Source organism: Aquila chrysaetos (genome assembly GCF_900496995.4).
Source record: "Aquila chrysaetos chrysaetos chromosome W unlocalized genomic scaffold, bAquChr1.4 W_unloc_6, whole genome shotgun sequence".
Classification (NCBI taxonomy): domain Eukaryota; kingdom Metazoa; phylum Chordata; class Aves; order Accipitriformes; family Accipitridae; genus Aquila; species Aquila chrysaetos.
The window spans coordinates 578,468-593,495 of record NW_024470326.1 but is presented as its reverse complement, the minus strand read 5'-3'; the positions used below and the strand labels follow the sequence as shown (position 1 = coordinate 593,495).

Sequence of the window (15,028 nt, the reverse complement as noted above, 5' to 3'; positions counted from 1 at the left end):
ACTGGGGTTGTATCACAGGCTGTCCTGAAAAGCAAGGGTGGTTTCCAGGTGCCAATGACTGAAATGGGGGAGCAGAGCCATCACATGTGAAGTGATCTAAAGGCTATGCCAGTTCAAAACACTTATCTTCTGCTGCTATCTCAGAGGCCTTAAATCTTCAGCAGGAACCCGGCAGCTCTGAGATCCCTCCATCTCCCTCTCTTGTAGCAATTAAGCTGATAGGACCCCAGTCATAGGCTTGCTTTCAATTCTGTTTGCAGCCTAAAGCACCCCATTGGTCTGCAGATATGCCAGGAAACTTGCATAAGGAACCCACTCCTGTGGAGAAGAAGGTGGATGTTCCCAGGAATCTCAGGAGGCGTGGCATACCCATAGCTGTGCTCAGGGAGCTGGTCAAATGCCTCATCTCCATTGCTGTAATGGTGGCCTAGATGCCTGGTTCATGTGTCAACTCTCTCTGTGGATGCTGACATTTACTGAGCAACCTGGTCTGACCTCAGAGCTGGCCCTGCTTGGAGCTGGGCATTGGACTATAGACCACCTGAGCTCCCTTCCACCCTGAATTGTCCGATGAGCGTATGATGTAGAGACCCTCGCCTCCAACTCGATCTCTTCTTGTTCAGCAGTGTGCCAAGGCACAGGCTCCTGGAAGGGCTGGTTGGGGAGTGTCTAGTCCAGCCTCCAGGCTGGCTGTGACTTTGAGGAGCAAAGAAGAGCTCCAAAGGTGGAAATCACAACACCACTCCTCCTAGTCCATTTTATTTTTCCTAAGGCTCAGCCTAAAGCTCCCAAGAGGCAAGTTGTGGCTGTTGCCTCCGTCATATCATTGGCCACTGCAGAAGAGAGCTTGGCTCCACCATCTCTCCAGGTAGCTGTAGGCTCTTCTTAGGTGGCCCCAGGCCTCCTTCAGCAGGCTGGAGAGGCCCAGTTCCCTCAGACTCTTCTCGCAGCTCGTGCCTTAAGCCCCTCACTCCACCTTGGCAGACCTCCTCTGGACCTTCTCCAGTTTCTCCACTCTCCTTTTGAAATGGGAGGCCCACTGGCTCATATGGCATCATCCTGCTGCCCAGGCCCTTCTCCTCAGAGCACTCCTTAGCCGGCCAGGTCTCTACCCATGCTGCTGCATGGAGTTGTTGGGCAGCTTGTGGGTTGGGATAAAAACAGATAATAGGTGAATGAAAACAGATTAAAACAATATAAACCCAACCCAACAGGCAATGCAAAGGTAATCACTTACCACCTCCCACAAGCAGAGTGACACTCAGCCAGTCTCCCTTCAACAGACACCTTGAACGACAGGAAACTCCACCGCCTTCTTCCTCTGCCCGAGATTTTATTGCTGAGCATGACGTCATATGGTATGGAATATCCCTTTGGTCAGATGGGGTCAGCTGGCCTGGCTGTGTCCCATTGCCCCCCAACTTCTCACCCACCCCCAGCCTACTCACTGGGAGGGAGCAGGGTGAGAAACAGAGAAGGCCTTGACACTGTGCAAACACTCTTCAGCAACAGCTAAAACGCTGGTGTGTTAATCAACACTGTTCTAGGCACCAATGCAAAACAGAACACCATAGGGGCTGCTACGAAGAAAGTGAACCCCACCCCAGCCAGACCATGGACACTTGAACCAGGGTCCCAAAAAGGGACACAGTAGTGTACAGGTGGCTGACAAGTGATGGGCAGGGGAGGCAATAATTTTCCCTCACGTCTTTTGGCGAGGCTCTTCTCTCTACACTCCAGGACACTGCTGGCCACCTCTGCTACCAGGTAGCCCTGGATCATGTGGATCACTGCTGGATCGGTGTTTTGCCTTCTGTCCCCCAGCACCACCAGGGCTGTTTCCTCAGAGGTGCTCTCTGGCCAGGCAGTCCCCTTCCCCATGCCACTGCAGGCTGTTAGTCTATCCCAGGCACAGGATCTGGCCTTTGTCTTTCTTGTATCTCACAACGTTCCTGACACGACAGTCCTTCTGCCTGTTAGGGTTCCCCTGAATGGCATACCAAGGCACAGGAATGGTCCTCCCAATATAGTGCCATCAACAAACGTGGTGAGAGTTGCCTCCTCCGGGTCATGGATACAGGTGTTAAAGTGCACAGCGCCCAGGAGAGTCCCCTGTGCAGCCCCACAATGCGCACAATATGGCCCACTGGCCTCCAGGTACGGGTATAGCCCCTTCACCACTGCTCTCAGCCTCATCATCCAACTGGTGTTTTGCCCATCTCTTTGTCTATCCATCCAGACTGTACTGTCCTAACTTGAGCAGAAGAATATTGAGGGAGACTGTGCCAAAAGTCTTGCTGAAGTGGAGGTAAACAACATCCACCATGTTCCCCTCATGCACAAATGCACTTCCTTCATCATGACGGCAATCAGGTTGGCAAGGCCTGATTTACCCTTGGGAAGTGTGAAATGTGTTCATCTGATTCGTGTCAATATAAACAATGCTAGGGCCGCATAATAAAATGTGACCCTCACTTTAACCGTTTTGGTCGGTCCTAGTATAACCACAGGCCAGGAGGAAACAGATGATATGTATATAGTTCTTTTTTGCCAGCCCAAAACCGGTTTTGTTGTTAACTGCGCAGTGTTAAACAAGAGATCCTAGGGAGAACTGAGGCATTTATCATAGTATTAAGCTGAGGTTACGAACGGGGTGATCTTTACTATGTATGAATAGAGGGTGTATTGAAGTGGCAGTGTGTAAGCAATTTGTTATATGCATTTGTTGGGGGGGGGGGGGGGGTGTCTGTTGCGAACTTGCTTGGGTTTTGATGGCCACAGCTGGTGTTGTGCAGGGTGTCCTGTCGCACAGGTTGTCTGCTGTCATGCCCGAGCAGCGAGGAGCAGTGAGGAGATACATTGTATAGAAGACCCCTCAGCCAATGAGGAGAGTTCGAGAAGTTTCTAGGAGAACTGAAGACCCCTCAGCCAATGAGGAGAGTCTTGAAAGGACACGATGTAACTAATGTTAGACTGTAAAAGAAGCTGGGTTGCTTTTCACAGCATGCATCTTGGTAGAGCAGAGGCTGCTGATCCATGCAGGGCTGTTTGCTTGCCTTTATTCATTTAATAAATTGTAAACTTTGATTGGAATCCTGTTTAAGACTAAATTCATTTATCACAAGGAGACGGGCGCAACTTGGGTTTGTCTTCACTCTCAAGAGACCCCTACCAATTCCATGACCCTTTACAGAGGACATTCCAAAGAAATATCAGTCTTTCCCTGTAACTGCGTTACCACTATTCTGCCTGTTCTTCGGTGTATTTAGTTTCTCTAGTCTCTCATGTAGTTACACCTGTCCTGACAAAATGACCATTTGTGAAAGTCATCTTTTCAGATGCAGGCTGCCTAGGCAAAGGCCCTTTCCATTATGCTCCACTTCTCTCCTTCCCTTGCTCTTTGTTCATTCAGATACCTCTCCCCTATGCAAGCTGCTTTGAGCTTCAGGGAGTTAAAAGCTTGCCTGTCTTCCAGTAGTCTAATAGTCTCTTTAGCCAATTCTTTAATTATGTTTGTATCTAACTTTTTCGTATTCATCACAAACATTTCTGATAAGATTATCCCTTGTAGACAGGCAGCCTCATTAGGGGCAGCTGGACTTTGCATATGGTTGAGGAGTGTGACGTTGTTTATGAAACTTAAGTATGATTTTCTTTGCTTTGCTTGCAAACAGGAAAAATTCTTCTGGGCCTGTGTGCAGCCAGCTCTCTAAGGAGAGCAGGGGGGAGATGACGCAATGGAGCTGTAACATCCAACTGTAGAGATCAGTGGAGGAAACTGAGGCAAGGAACAGAGATGTAAGCCCCAGGTGGCCAAGGTCAGAAGTGGTGAGGTTTGAGAGGTGAGGAGCAAGGTTGTCCATACAGTGTCAGAGCTCAAGGGACTGCTTTTCCTAGCTGTCCAGACCTCCTGAGGAGACACTCTGGATCATTATCACTCGGAGAATGCTTCTATCACCTCTTCTCTAAATTGAAGAGTAAGAAAAACTATTCTTTAAAAGGAAAAAAACCTATGGTATAGGTGCAGTTTGAAATCTTCCTCCTTAACTACACTATGAAATTTTTCTAATTAGCTGTACAAGTCTTGAAGACTTGGAGAAAATTGCAGGAAGAAAGAAGGCTCGTTAGAACTTTCTGTATTTTAATGAGCCCCATGGTGTGTTTGAGGCTGAGTCCATGGACCTCAGCTACTGAGAGCAGACTGAAAGAAACTTCTCAAGAAGCCAAAGTCAGAAGCAAAGTACCTTGAAGCATTAATGGGCCCCACTGAGGGCCATTACTGACAAAGCCTCCCCAGGGACTCGTTAGAGCAGATAACTGGAGGCTGTGATTGCAGGTAGGCAAAAGCACTGTGAAGGTGGCTCTAATGCTGAGAAAATATTTGGTTTGTTTTATGCAGCAGAAAGGCCAAGCCCTGATCTCCAGGCCTTGGGCAGACAGATTCTGTCCCTCACAGGTGAGTCAGGGCTCTTCCTGGGGGCAGCAAGATGTGAGGGTGAGCAATGCCAAGAGTAGGAAAACTGTGCAACACCTCTTGGCCTCCCCAAGCAGGGGTGAGGAAGAAACTAAGTCCAGAGCCTCAAAACAAGTTTTACCTGGTAGGCCTCAGTGGCAGAAGCTACTGTCAAATCCAAGATGACAAATCCCTTGGACCTGTTCTGCCTTTCAGCCTTGCCAGAGCACTTGGCCATCTCTACTGCAGGCTGTCATAACCTGTCCCATGCTTTACCTCCTTCCCTTCAGGCTGTTGATGTCCATCTTGCTTTCCCAGCTAGCTCTCACCCCAGCATTTCTGTTCCTTCACTGATGTCCTCTCCAGCCTGGCTGGATTTTCCTTGAAACACAACGCCATGGGCTGATCCGGGCTCTCTCTGGGTGACCTCTTGCACCACAAGGCTACCCTTTGAGTGACATTTCTTTCTCAACACATCCAGTCTGAACCTTTCAAGCTGCACTTTGCGCAGGTTTCTTCTCTTCCCACTACCAAGAAAAGCTCCACCATCTCTGAAGCCACCCTTCACGCAGGTGCGCTCTACTGCTATAGTGCCCCGAGCCTTCACTTCATCAGGCTAAAGAAGCCCAAGTCCCTCAGCCTCTCCAAAGAGGCCCCATGCTGGCAGATGTCCTCTGGGACCGCTCCAGTTCTTCCCCACTCCTCCAGACCAGGGAACCCCACACCCAGACACACTAGTCCAGATGTGGCCACACCAGTGCTGAGGCCAGAGGGATGAGAACACCCTTGCCTGGGTGGCCACACCTCTCCGAATACAGGCCTGTATGCAGTTGGCCTTATTCACTGTTTGTAGAGTTTGCTCTCTCAAATGGCATTTTAAATGATACTGCACCGAGGCTGCGTGCCTTTCTTACTGGGGACGTAACAAACCAGAACTTCCAGGTACAGAACAACCACCAAGTCACGTGCCTGCTGCTGGCTGTCAGATTCTCAGGCAGAAGTGATGTCATAGTCAACAGACCAGCCATGTGTCTGCTGATGGCCAATGACCCAAAGAGATTGGAGGTTCCAATGACCTCACACTTGCCTTCATGGGCATGTGCCTCCTACTGGCCTATGAGCTTCTCAGACATAATTGGTGTCAGAGTGATAGCCCAACCCATCAGCCTTCTTGTGGCATGTCAGCTGACCAGCCAGAAGTAACCTCACCATGATCTTCCAAGCCACATGCCTGCTGCTGTCCTGTCACGTACTCAGGCAGAAGAGGTGTGAGAACCCATATCCCAGCCCTTGTCCTGGACAAGCCTACCAGGTACTTGGGGAAAGGGATTCTCACAATCAAGATGCTTTTGCTGGCCTGGCAGACACACTGGCAGATGTGAGCGTAGAAGCACATACGCCAGCCATGAGTCAAGGGCTGACCTATCAGCTCCTTCAGAAAGAAGTGACCTCACAGTCCCTTTCCCAGCCATCTTCCTGCTGCTGGCCTATCAACTCCAAGGACAGAAGGGACCTCCCAGCCACCTTCCCAGCCTTGTGCCTCCTGCTGTCCCATGAGATCCTGAGGCACAGCTGACCTCACCATAGCATTCCCACCCATCTTCCTCCTTGTGGCCTACGAGCTCATCAGGTACAGGTCACCTCACATTCCTGTCGCAATGCCATGTGACCTTTCTGGGACCTCACGATCCCTGCCCCAGTCCCAGGGGGCCAAACAGCTTACGTAAGGTTGAGGAGAGGTGACCAAGATGAGGGCAGTAGAGCGTGGGAAAGAGAGCTTCAGGGATTCGGTGTTGAGGTAGGAGCTTAGGGATTAGAGCTCACCTTTCAGGGTTGGGGATTAGGCAAAGGCTTAGGGAGAGAGTTTGGTGTCTCCTGCTGAGGTTCCCTGGCTAGTGTTTAAGGTGTGGGCTAGCATGGTGGGTCAGGGTTTTGTTTAGGGCTGGGGTGAGGGCTAGGATTAAGGGCCAACATGTTAATACTGGGGTAGAGGCTAGGGGCTAGGGTGAGCAACCGGGTAAGTGTAAGGGTAAGGGGTTATGGCTTTGGGATTTGGCTTAGATGTAAGCTTTGAGGTTAGGGATAGCCTAAGCTCAGTTAGGTTAGTAACGGTGGATTACTGTCAGGGGGAGGAGAAGTATTTAGGGGTAGGGTTAGGTCTTAAGCTTACTAGTTAGAGATAGTGTAAGGGCTTAACAGGAATGTATTCACAGTCAGTGTTTTCACAGCAATGTCCCCTTAGCTCATTTTACCTCTTCAAAATCTTTTGTGTCTGTTGGTCAAGGCCCTCTTCCCTCCCCCAAATCCCCCATTTCTTTTGCCCAGGCTCCTCCTGACCTCCCCAAATGTGTCACCTTGTTGAGGGTGGCTTCCTGATGACCTTCATGACCTCAGAGTATCTCTCTCCCTGCTGACCAGTGAGAAGTGACCTCACAGCCACCATCCAAGGGGACATACTGTCTGCTGTGCTTGAGAGGCCTCTTCACAGCCTACCCAGCAGCACTGGAGGAAGGTGATGCCCTGCACCACCCCAGAGGTTCCCTGCCTGCAAACCCACTTCGTAGATCCGAAGGGTTCCTGCATCACTTTTCCCACATGGGTGCTTCAGTTACCACAGGGCAGCTTGGATGCCATGGCCACCTCTGTGCGGGCAACTGAATCAAGACCAGAATGTAAATTTTAGAAAAATGTTGAAGCCTACGCAGAAAAGGAAATCTATGTAATAGCAGAAAAAGTCTTAATTTCCAGCTTTTAATGATCTTTTATGAAATTTTGCTGATCACGGAGAGATGCTGCTGGGTTCCCAGAGGACTTTCTACCACTGATGGAATTCGTTCCTGATCATCCAGCCAACTTCCCATGCACTGCATCAGTCCACGTCTTCAGTCCTAGATGTCAACAATGCGCCCTAAGGAGACTATGGGAAACCACATCCAAGGACTTGCAAAAGTCCAGGTACACAGCATGCCCTTCTTTCCCCTCCCACATGGGTTCAGCAATCCTTTTCTTGTCCTTCAAGCGATGGAGATGGCTGCAAGAGCATTTTCCCTGTCACCTTGCCAGGGACTGAGGTGAAGGTGGCCAACCTGTAAACACTCCCAAGGTGAAGGTGGCCAACCTGTCACACTCCCAATCCACCTTTTTGCCCTTCTTGAAGATGGGTTTGAGATTTGCCTTTTCTGAGGATCCTTGGAACCTCCCTGATCTCTCTGCCCCTTCCAAGATGTTTGAGAGAGGCCTCGTGATGACACCAGCCAGCTCCACCAGCACCTCTCTGCTGCATCGCACACCAAAAGCCGTCTTCATATCCCACACTTGCAGGGGAGTGCCCAGGACACCGCACGTGCCAGTCCATGGTCCTCTGGGCTGGTTCAAAAGAGAACCAGAAGCGATCTCCTCCTGCAGGCCCACAACTCCCATGGGCTCTCCGTGCAGCTCACAGCTTCCCTGAGCATTTTTCTCAGTGTCCCCCTGCCCCAACCTTTCTAGTCCACAGGCTGTAGATGAGAGGATTGAACAGGGATGTGAGGATGGTGTAGATAAGGGGCTCTGTCAGCCTATCTCAGCAGGGCTCTTCTGGGCATCACACACCCAAGGATGAGGGTGTCGTAGAAAAGAGTGGCACTAGTGAGGCGGGAGGAGCAGGTGGAGAAGTCTTTCTGCCTGCCCGCGCCGGATGGGAGACGTTCCTCAGGGTGGCAGCTCTGATGCACACAGGATGACCATGTGAACAGGAAGGGGAGGATGGGATCTAAAAAGCAGGTCATGACAGCAAAGAGCATGAGTGTCACAGTGCCAGTGTGTGAAAGCTCCAGCAATGGGGTGAAATCACAGAAGAAGTGGTCCACTCCACTGGGGGCCACAGAACGGCTATCTGGGACAGTGACTGAAATGATTACTGTAGCTGAACAGAAATCCCCCTAGCGAAGGAGACAGACCTGGCAGTTCCTGAGTCTTGTAGAGAGCAGGGGGTGGCACACAGCCCAGTACTGATGGTAGGATGTAGTCACCAGCAGTAAACACTCTGCACATGCAAAAGGACATGAGGTCCTTAGAGCTCCAGTGCCTCATTGCCTCCTCACCCACCTTCCACAGTGCCTGCTCATGAACCTGGAGACTTCCTGGGGTTGCTGACAAAAGACCTTTTCTGTTTCCTCTCCCTGAGCAAGCAGTTTGTAATCTGCAAACACCAGGTCACTCCTGCTGACTCCTGCTCTCATCCTAAATGACAGAAGATAACCCAACCTGTTGTCTGTCACATAGAGGACCCCCACAAATCCAAGCTTCCCCTTCATACAGGGGACATAGTCCTCGTCCTCCCTGCTGCTCCCCTGGGCAGAGCCTGTAGCCCTCCATTGCAGCACCACAGCTCAGCAAGCTGTCCCACCACGTCTCATTTCATCCAAAACCATCACAGTTCTGTGACAAGCCATGGGTCTCCAGCTCCTCCTGGCAGTGCACATTTGGGCCACGGCATCTCAGCTGTGGCAGCGTAGTGGACCGACAGACTTCTCACAGGGAAACCTGAACACTGGTCCTGACCAGAAAAAGATTGACCATCGAGTTCTTAGGGCTGCGCTGCACCCTGCTGCGCAGTCCAGCACAGGCCATCAAACCTGTGTAATGCTGCACAGATCCCTGGGCCACAGGACAACCTCAGCAGCATATTATCACACACGAGCCTGCAGGCAGGTCCCACTCTGTACTGGACATCTTGCCTGCCTGCTGTGGCCTTGCCTGTATCTAACCGTGCAGCAAAACATTCTCATGAAAACATCATTTCTGTTTGACTGTTGAGACCGATGAGTAGAGTTGTTCCTTGTAAGAAAATCCTATAGTAGCTTGGATGACCAAAAGAGGAGACTGTTTTCTATGGATGGGGTCTGCATGGTTTGCTGCATTCAGGTAGAAAGCCCGTTCAATGCTACACCACCTGGGGTTCTCACCATCTAAAGGGGCCTAAGATGATCTGCATGGTTCTCTCCTTATAGTGTTAACGATGATGAACATAAGTTTTAAAATGCAGCTCACTGTGTCCGAGTTCCTTTCTTACTGGGGTCATACCAGACCAGCACCTCCTCGAGAACAAAAATCACTCTCTCAGCACCCTTGGATGCAGCCCCTATGGTTCCCATGGACTGGTAAGGGTGTAGTTTGCTTGAGTAACCCCGCGCTTGATCCCCATCCACTGCTGGTTGTTCTCCTCCAGAGTCCTGCCTCACAGCTCAAAGGCCTGGGAGACCTTGCTGGTATTAACCGAGGCTGTGACGTAGAGTACCTCAGATCTATCTAGAGCTACTCTTCCTCATTTCAGCAGTGGTCCTACCTTATCTCTTTTGCTTCTGTAACAGTTCCTGAAGTACCAAAAGTTCATCTTGGTGCCCTTGAAACCCTTTTTGAGCTTCCACCGAGTTTTGACATGGACCATTGCTGTGCTTGGAGGATGATGTCCTTGAAGACAAGATGTATCCAGGCACACTCTGAAAATTCTTGGTCTTTTCATTGACTGGACTCATCAAGGGAGTGAGTAAAAACCCCTGTGTGACATGCTTCCTGTTCATGGCAATGCCTGCAGCTCTTGGGTGGAGAAGGAGCAGACCTTGCCTCATGATGGCATCTGACGTCTGATGCCTCTGACTGATGGCTTTAGTGTATGGCAAACAGGCACCAAATCGCACTCTCTGTGATGCCGTCTGGGACGTCTATGATGCACCCACCCTGAATGGGAATTGCTTTCCTGCAGCTCCTGTGAGGGTCCCTGCCAGCCTTGGCATCTCGTGTAGCTCTGTGGCCCTGGATTTGGACATGAAACAGAGTACGTGCCCTGAATTCTGTTAGGCAGCGTGGGGACGGAACATGGGACACATGCCATTACAGTCAGTGGTAGGTATAGTAAATTCAGCTGATGGAAAAGAGAGAGACCCAGCTCTCGCTATGGTACATGACTGCAGTCGTTCATATGAATACCTGTATCAAGTGCCATGAAGATAAGGAGTAGGAAAAGGTTCTTTTGGCCTTTAGTTGGGCATAAGCTGCCATGTCACTTGGCCAAAGGAATTTCCCACCAGGCTCATACATGATTCCCAAGATGTTGCCCTGTCTCTATGAACTTCTCCGTTACAGTTTGCTGTTACCTACATGTATCTTGGACCACCTCTGACACGTTCAAATGTCACCAGGGATTTGCATCTGAACACCTGACTCCTGCCTTTGCTCTCCCTTAATTCAGATGGGAGCTGAGACAAGGAGCTCACATGCAGGTGTCTATTTTGCTCACACCTGAACTGAGGCAAGAGGAATCCCACCTCCTGTGGCTTTGTGGTGTGCATGGGAGGCAGCATGAGCCTCCTTCCAATGCCATGAGTAGAAAGGCAGGATGATTTGCCTCCATTGACCCATGGATGCCTTCCCTCAGCAGGGGTCAAAGGAGATCCCTGCCTGCCTCTCTCTGGGGATCCTGTCTAACAATATGACCAAAAAATGTGGCATGTAGATGTAACTTTGTCTCTGAGAGGAGAATTTTATTTCAGGAAAGAAGTGTCTCTCCCTAGCTGAGGGAGGCAACATCAGTGATTGCTTCAGCCTGTTTCCCAGCAGGTTCCCCTGGAGCCCCAGGGACACCAGGAGGGAGCCCAGAGGGGGCAGAGAAAGTGCTGCCTTGGGCTGGTCCTCTGCTGCTGAGCTGGGCTGGGCTCCTGGGGATGGAGGGAGCTCATGGCAAGCAGGCAGCATTTCAGAGAGACAGCTCTGCCCAGGAGCAGCTCCTCTGCAAAGCGCAGCAGGGCTGAGGGCACTGCCTGCAGGCACCGAGGGGAGAGGAGTGAGGCAGAGAGAGAGGTTAAAGGCAGTCTGGGGTGGGAGAAGAGAGAAGAGCTGACCTTGGAGAAAAATCTTGACAGCCCTTCACAGGGTAAGTCTCTGGCTGCAGGGCAATTCCTGGAATGACCTCCTAAAGCTGGCACATGCCCACAGCCTATGGGATCTGTCAGGAGGACTCTCACAGTTTGTGCAGTGTAGAGAAAAAGGACGCGCTTTGGAGCAGAGGTTCCCTGCTGCACCCTCAGAGGGACAGGGCATGTCAGCTGCCTTCACCCGGGGATGGCTGCGGAGTGTGAAGCTGGGTGTGCAGCCAGGGGTGCCCAGGGCTGTCCTGCTGAGCAGGGTCCCTGCACCCCAGGGGGCTGTGTGCTGGGGCAGGGGACTCTGCCGCTGGTCAGGGTAAGTACTCAGCCTGCCTGGGGAGCTCCAACAGCAGAGTGGGGAGAAGCTGTGGGTGGAAGAAGCAACTTGCAGCAGGGCAGGGTCCTTCTGCTGACAAGAGGGTGCTGTGTGGATCAGGGGCTGCTCACAGCTCCCGATCAGCCCCGGGGCATTTCCCAAGGGCACTTTTCAAGGAGAAGCTCAAAGCAGGGATTGCTATAAAGTTAAGGATGCTTTCCTAGAGCTGGGTTTTCTATTTTCCTAGTCTTGGCGAATTTTCAGGAGAAATGGAAAAGGAGCTGTCATGCTTGAACAGGCTCACTGAGACTCGGGAGCTGTAACTCCTGAGGATCAGTCAGTCTGACAGGAGCCTCCTGAAGTAGAGCACAGGGAATGAGAACAACCTGCCTGGCTGTGCTGGTGCCTGGGAGGTGGCATGCACAGCTGGGTAAGGGTAACTCTTTCCTGATTTCCCTGGCTGCCTCTCTCTTTACCTCTCTGAGCACAGACCATCACTGCTTTTTTCCTTGTTTCTCCACTTGTCTGTGTTTACTGTGCTATTACCTTGTTTCTGCTGTCAGGCTCTCTGGGGATGGGAGTTTCAGCTGCAGAGTCACACACTGGTCTTGTGGGTCCTCCCCTGCAGCTGTGTCCATGGGAACAAGTGTCCCAGCTTTCCTCTCATCTGAAGGGGTGATGCTCAATGCTGTCTGTGGGGCTGGGGAAAGAGCTGATTCTCCCTTACAGAGATGCCAGCACAGTAGGTCACTTGGCTGTCACCTCAGAGTGTCCTTCCAAGCTGTGAGCTGCCCTGCAGGATGCAAACCTGTCTCACAGCAGCTTTCTGTTTATCAGAAGCCCCATGGAGAAGCACAGAGATGCCTATGACTGAGGAAATGCTCTTGGGCTGGTGAAATGAGCCCGGTGTGTCCTTGGCTAGAAGCAGGGTGCTGAGACTTTGAGAAAGGGTGAGACATTTGGTGGTCTGCAGTGGATGTCTCTGCTCTCAGCAGTGTCTGGTGGCTTTTCAGGGTAAAATATGGGAGCGTGATCACCCTCCATCCTCAGACAGGTTGCAAGCACAGTGGAAAGTTGGGAACTAGACAGAAGGACAGAGCAGCTCCCCCTCTCTGCACTAAGCCACAGGCAATCCTCCTGACTTGCCTGGCTCATGCTGTTCTCCCAGACTGCAGCAGAAATGCTGAAGGCTTCCGAGATCTAAGAAAACTCCCCAGGGGCGATGTAGGCAGCTGTAAAAAACCCTAGAACTCTAAAACTATTTTTACCTTCCTGGGTCCTTATCATTGGGAGTGCAGGTGCTGACAACCCCTTCTGCGTTAGGAGTGGATTCAGCTGACAAAGTCAAACACCAGACTGGCCCCTGCCCGCACCCATCCCATGAACCCACTGCTGCAGAGCAGGGCTGACTTCTCAAGAGCCCATGGGCAGAGGCCCTGCTCTTCATTGCACGCTCGGCCAGCACCAAGCAGGGCTCCAGCCACAGGCCTGAAGGAAGGTCTCCTAAGAAAAGGAAAAGGGTCTGTCTGTGTGAGAGTGGGAGGGTCTATGGGAAATGGCTTTGATATTGCTCAGAGAATAATGCCCTGACTCTTCCCTGTCTTTTTCTACTTGTACAGTGCTCCCCATTCCCAGAGGAAGAAAGATGTCCAACAGCAGCTCCATCGCTGAGTTCCTCCTCCTGGCGTTTGCAGACACGCGGGAGCTGCAGCTCTTGCACTTCTGGCTCTTCCTGGGCATCTACCTGGCTGCCCTCCTGGCCAACGGCCTCATCATCACCCGCCGTAGCCTGTGACCACCACCTCCACACCCCCATGTACTTCTTCCTCCTCAACCTCTCCCTTCCTCGACCTGGGCTCCATCTCCACCACTGTCCCCAAAGCCATGGCCAACTCCCTCTGGGACACCAGGCCCATCTCCTACCCAGGATGTGCTGCACAGGTCTTTCTGTTTGTCTTTTTGATCTCAGCAGAGTACTTTTCTTCTCACTGTCATGGCCTACTGACCGCTACGTTGCCATCTGCAAACCCCTGCACTACGGGACCCTCCTGGGCAGCAGAGCTTGTGTCCACATGGCAGCAGCTGCCTGGGGCAGTGGGTTTCTCAATGCTGTGCTGCACACTGCCAATACATTTTCAGTACCCCTCTGCCAAGGCAATGCTGTGGACCAGTTCTTCTGCGAAATCCCCCAGATCCTCAAGCTCTCCTGCTCAGATGCCTACCTCAGGGAAGTTGGGGTACTTGTAGTTGCTGTCTGTTTAGCTGTTGGGTGTTTTGTTTTCATTGTGCTGTCCTATGGGCAGATCTTCAGGGCTGTGCTGAGGATCCCCTCTGAGCAGGGACAGCACAAAGCCTTTTCCACCTGCCTCCCTCACCTGGCCGTGGTCTCCTTGTTTATAAGCACTGGCAGTTTTGCCTACCTGAAGCCCCCCTCCATGTCCTCCCCATCCCTGGACCTGCTGGTGGCAGTTCTGTACTCGGTGGTGCCTCCAGCCTTGAACCCCCTCATCTACAGCATGAGAAACCATGAGATCAAGGATGCCCTGAGAAAACTAATCACTGGATGCTTTTGAGAAGGAATAAACTGCCTCTTGTCTTCTTGCATAGGACTCATATCTCATTACAGGCCCAGCCTCCTCTGGTGTTTCTTTTATGAAGATTTTTGGTTTCATGGCTTCTCTATTTCTTTTCGTTTGGAGTTTGTTGTGTTTTGGGTTTTTTTTACTTATCTGAATGCTTTCCACAAAGAAATGTCTTTATTCCCTCTGGTTTCTAATTCACAATATATCCAGATTTTTTGTGCCCCTGCAGGCTGTGCAAATGAGGAGCGTACCCTCTGTGGCTTTAAACAAAATAAAGGGCCCTGCAGTGACTTGTTCTTCTGAGATCTTCCTCCAAGACCTTCTCTGCAGCTGCAGGGAGCAGTGCCTGTGTGCAGAGGGGAAGAAGAAAAGAGTCCCGCACAGCGGCAAGTGCCATGGGAGCACCCAGCGCTTGGTCTTTCCCGAGCTGCTCTCTTCCCACTTGCATGCTCTCCTTCTGAACCCTTTCGGTTGGGCTGGAAGGCCTGAGTGCTCTTCAAGCATGGTTACAGTCCTGCTGTGTGGGCAGGCCTGTGCCGCAGGCAAGGACAGGCAACGGGCACTTGTGTGACAGAGCTGGCCTCCATTGCAGCATTCCCATCATACAAGGGGATCTCCTTATACTTTGTGCCTTGGATGCCCCCCACATTTTGGGCTCACCCCTCTCCACCCCTGAGGAGCTGCTGTGCCCTTCAGAGGGTCTGGGGCTGTGGGGTGAGTGCCCAGAGCTCTGCAGCACCCTGTGGTGGGCACTGGTGTGGGGCCATGCCAGACT

At 51.6% G+C, this 15,028-nt stretch overlaps 1 protein-coding gene across 1 annotated transcript in view; it reads left to right on the top strand.

The window, feature by feature from the left end:
* LOC115337750 (olfactory receptor 14C36-like) overlaps window positions 1-14,244 on the top strand; it is a 43,326-nt gene extending 29,082 nt beyond the window's left edge. Inside the window, exon 4 of the mRNA XM_041121670.1 lies at window positions 13,644-14,244. Within this exon, the coding sequence (XP_040977604.1) occupies window positions 13,644-14,244 (601 nt within the window). The remainder of the gene's footprint in view (window positions 1-13,643) is intronic.
* Window positions 14,245-15,028: the final 784 nt, after the last annotated feature.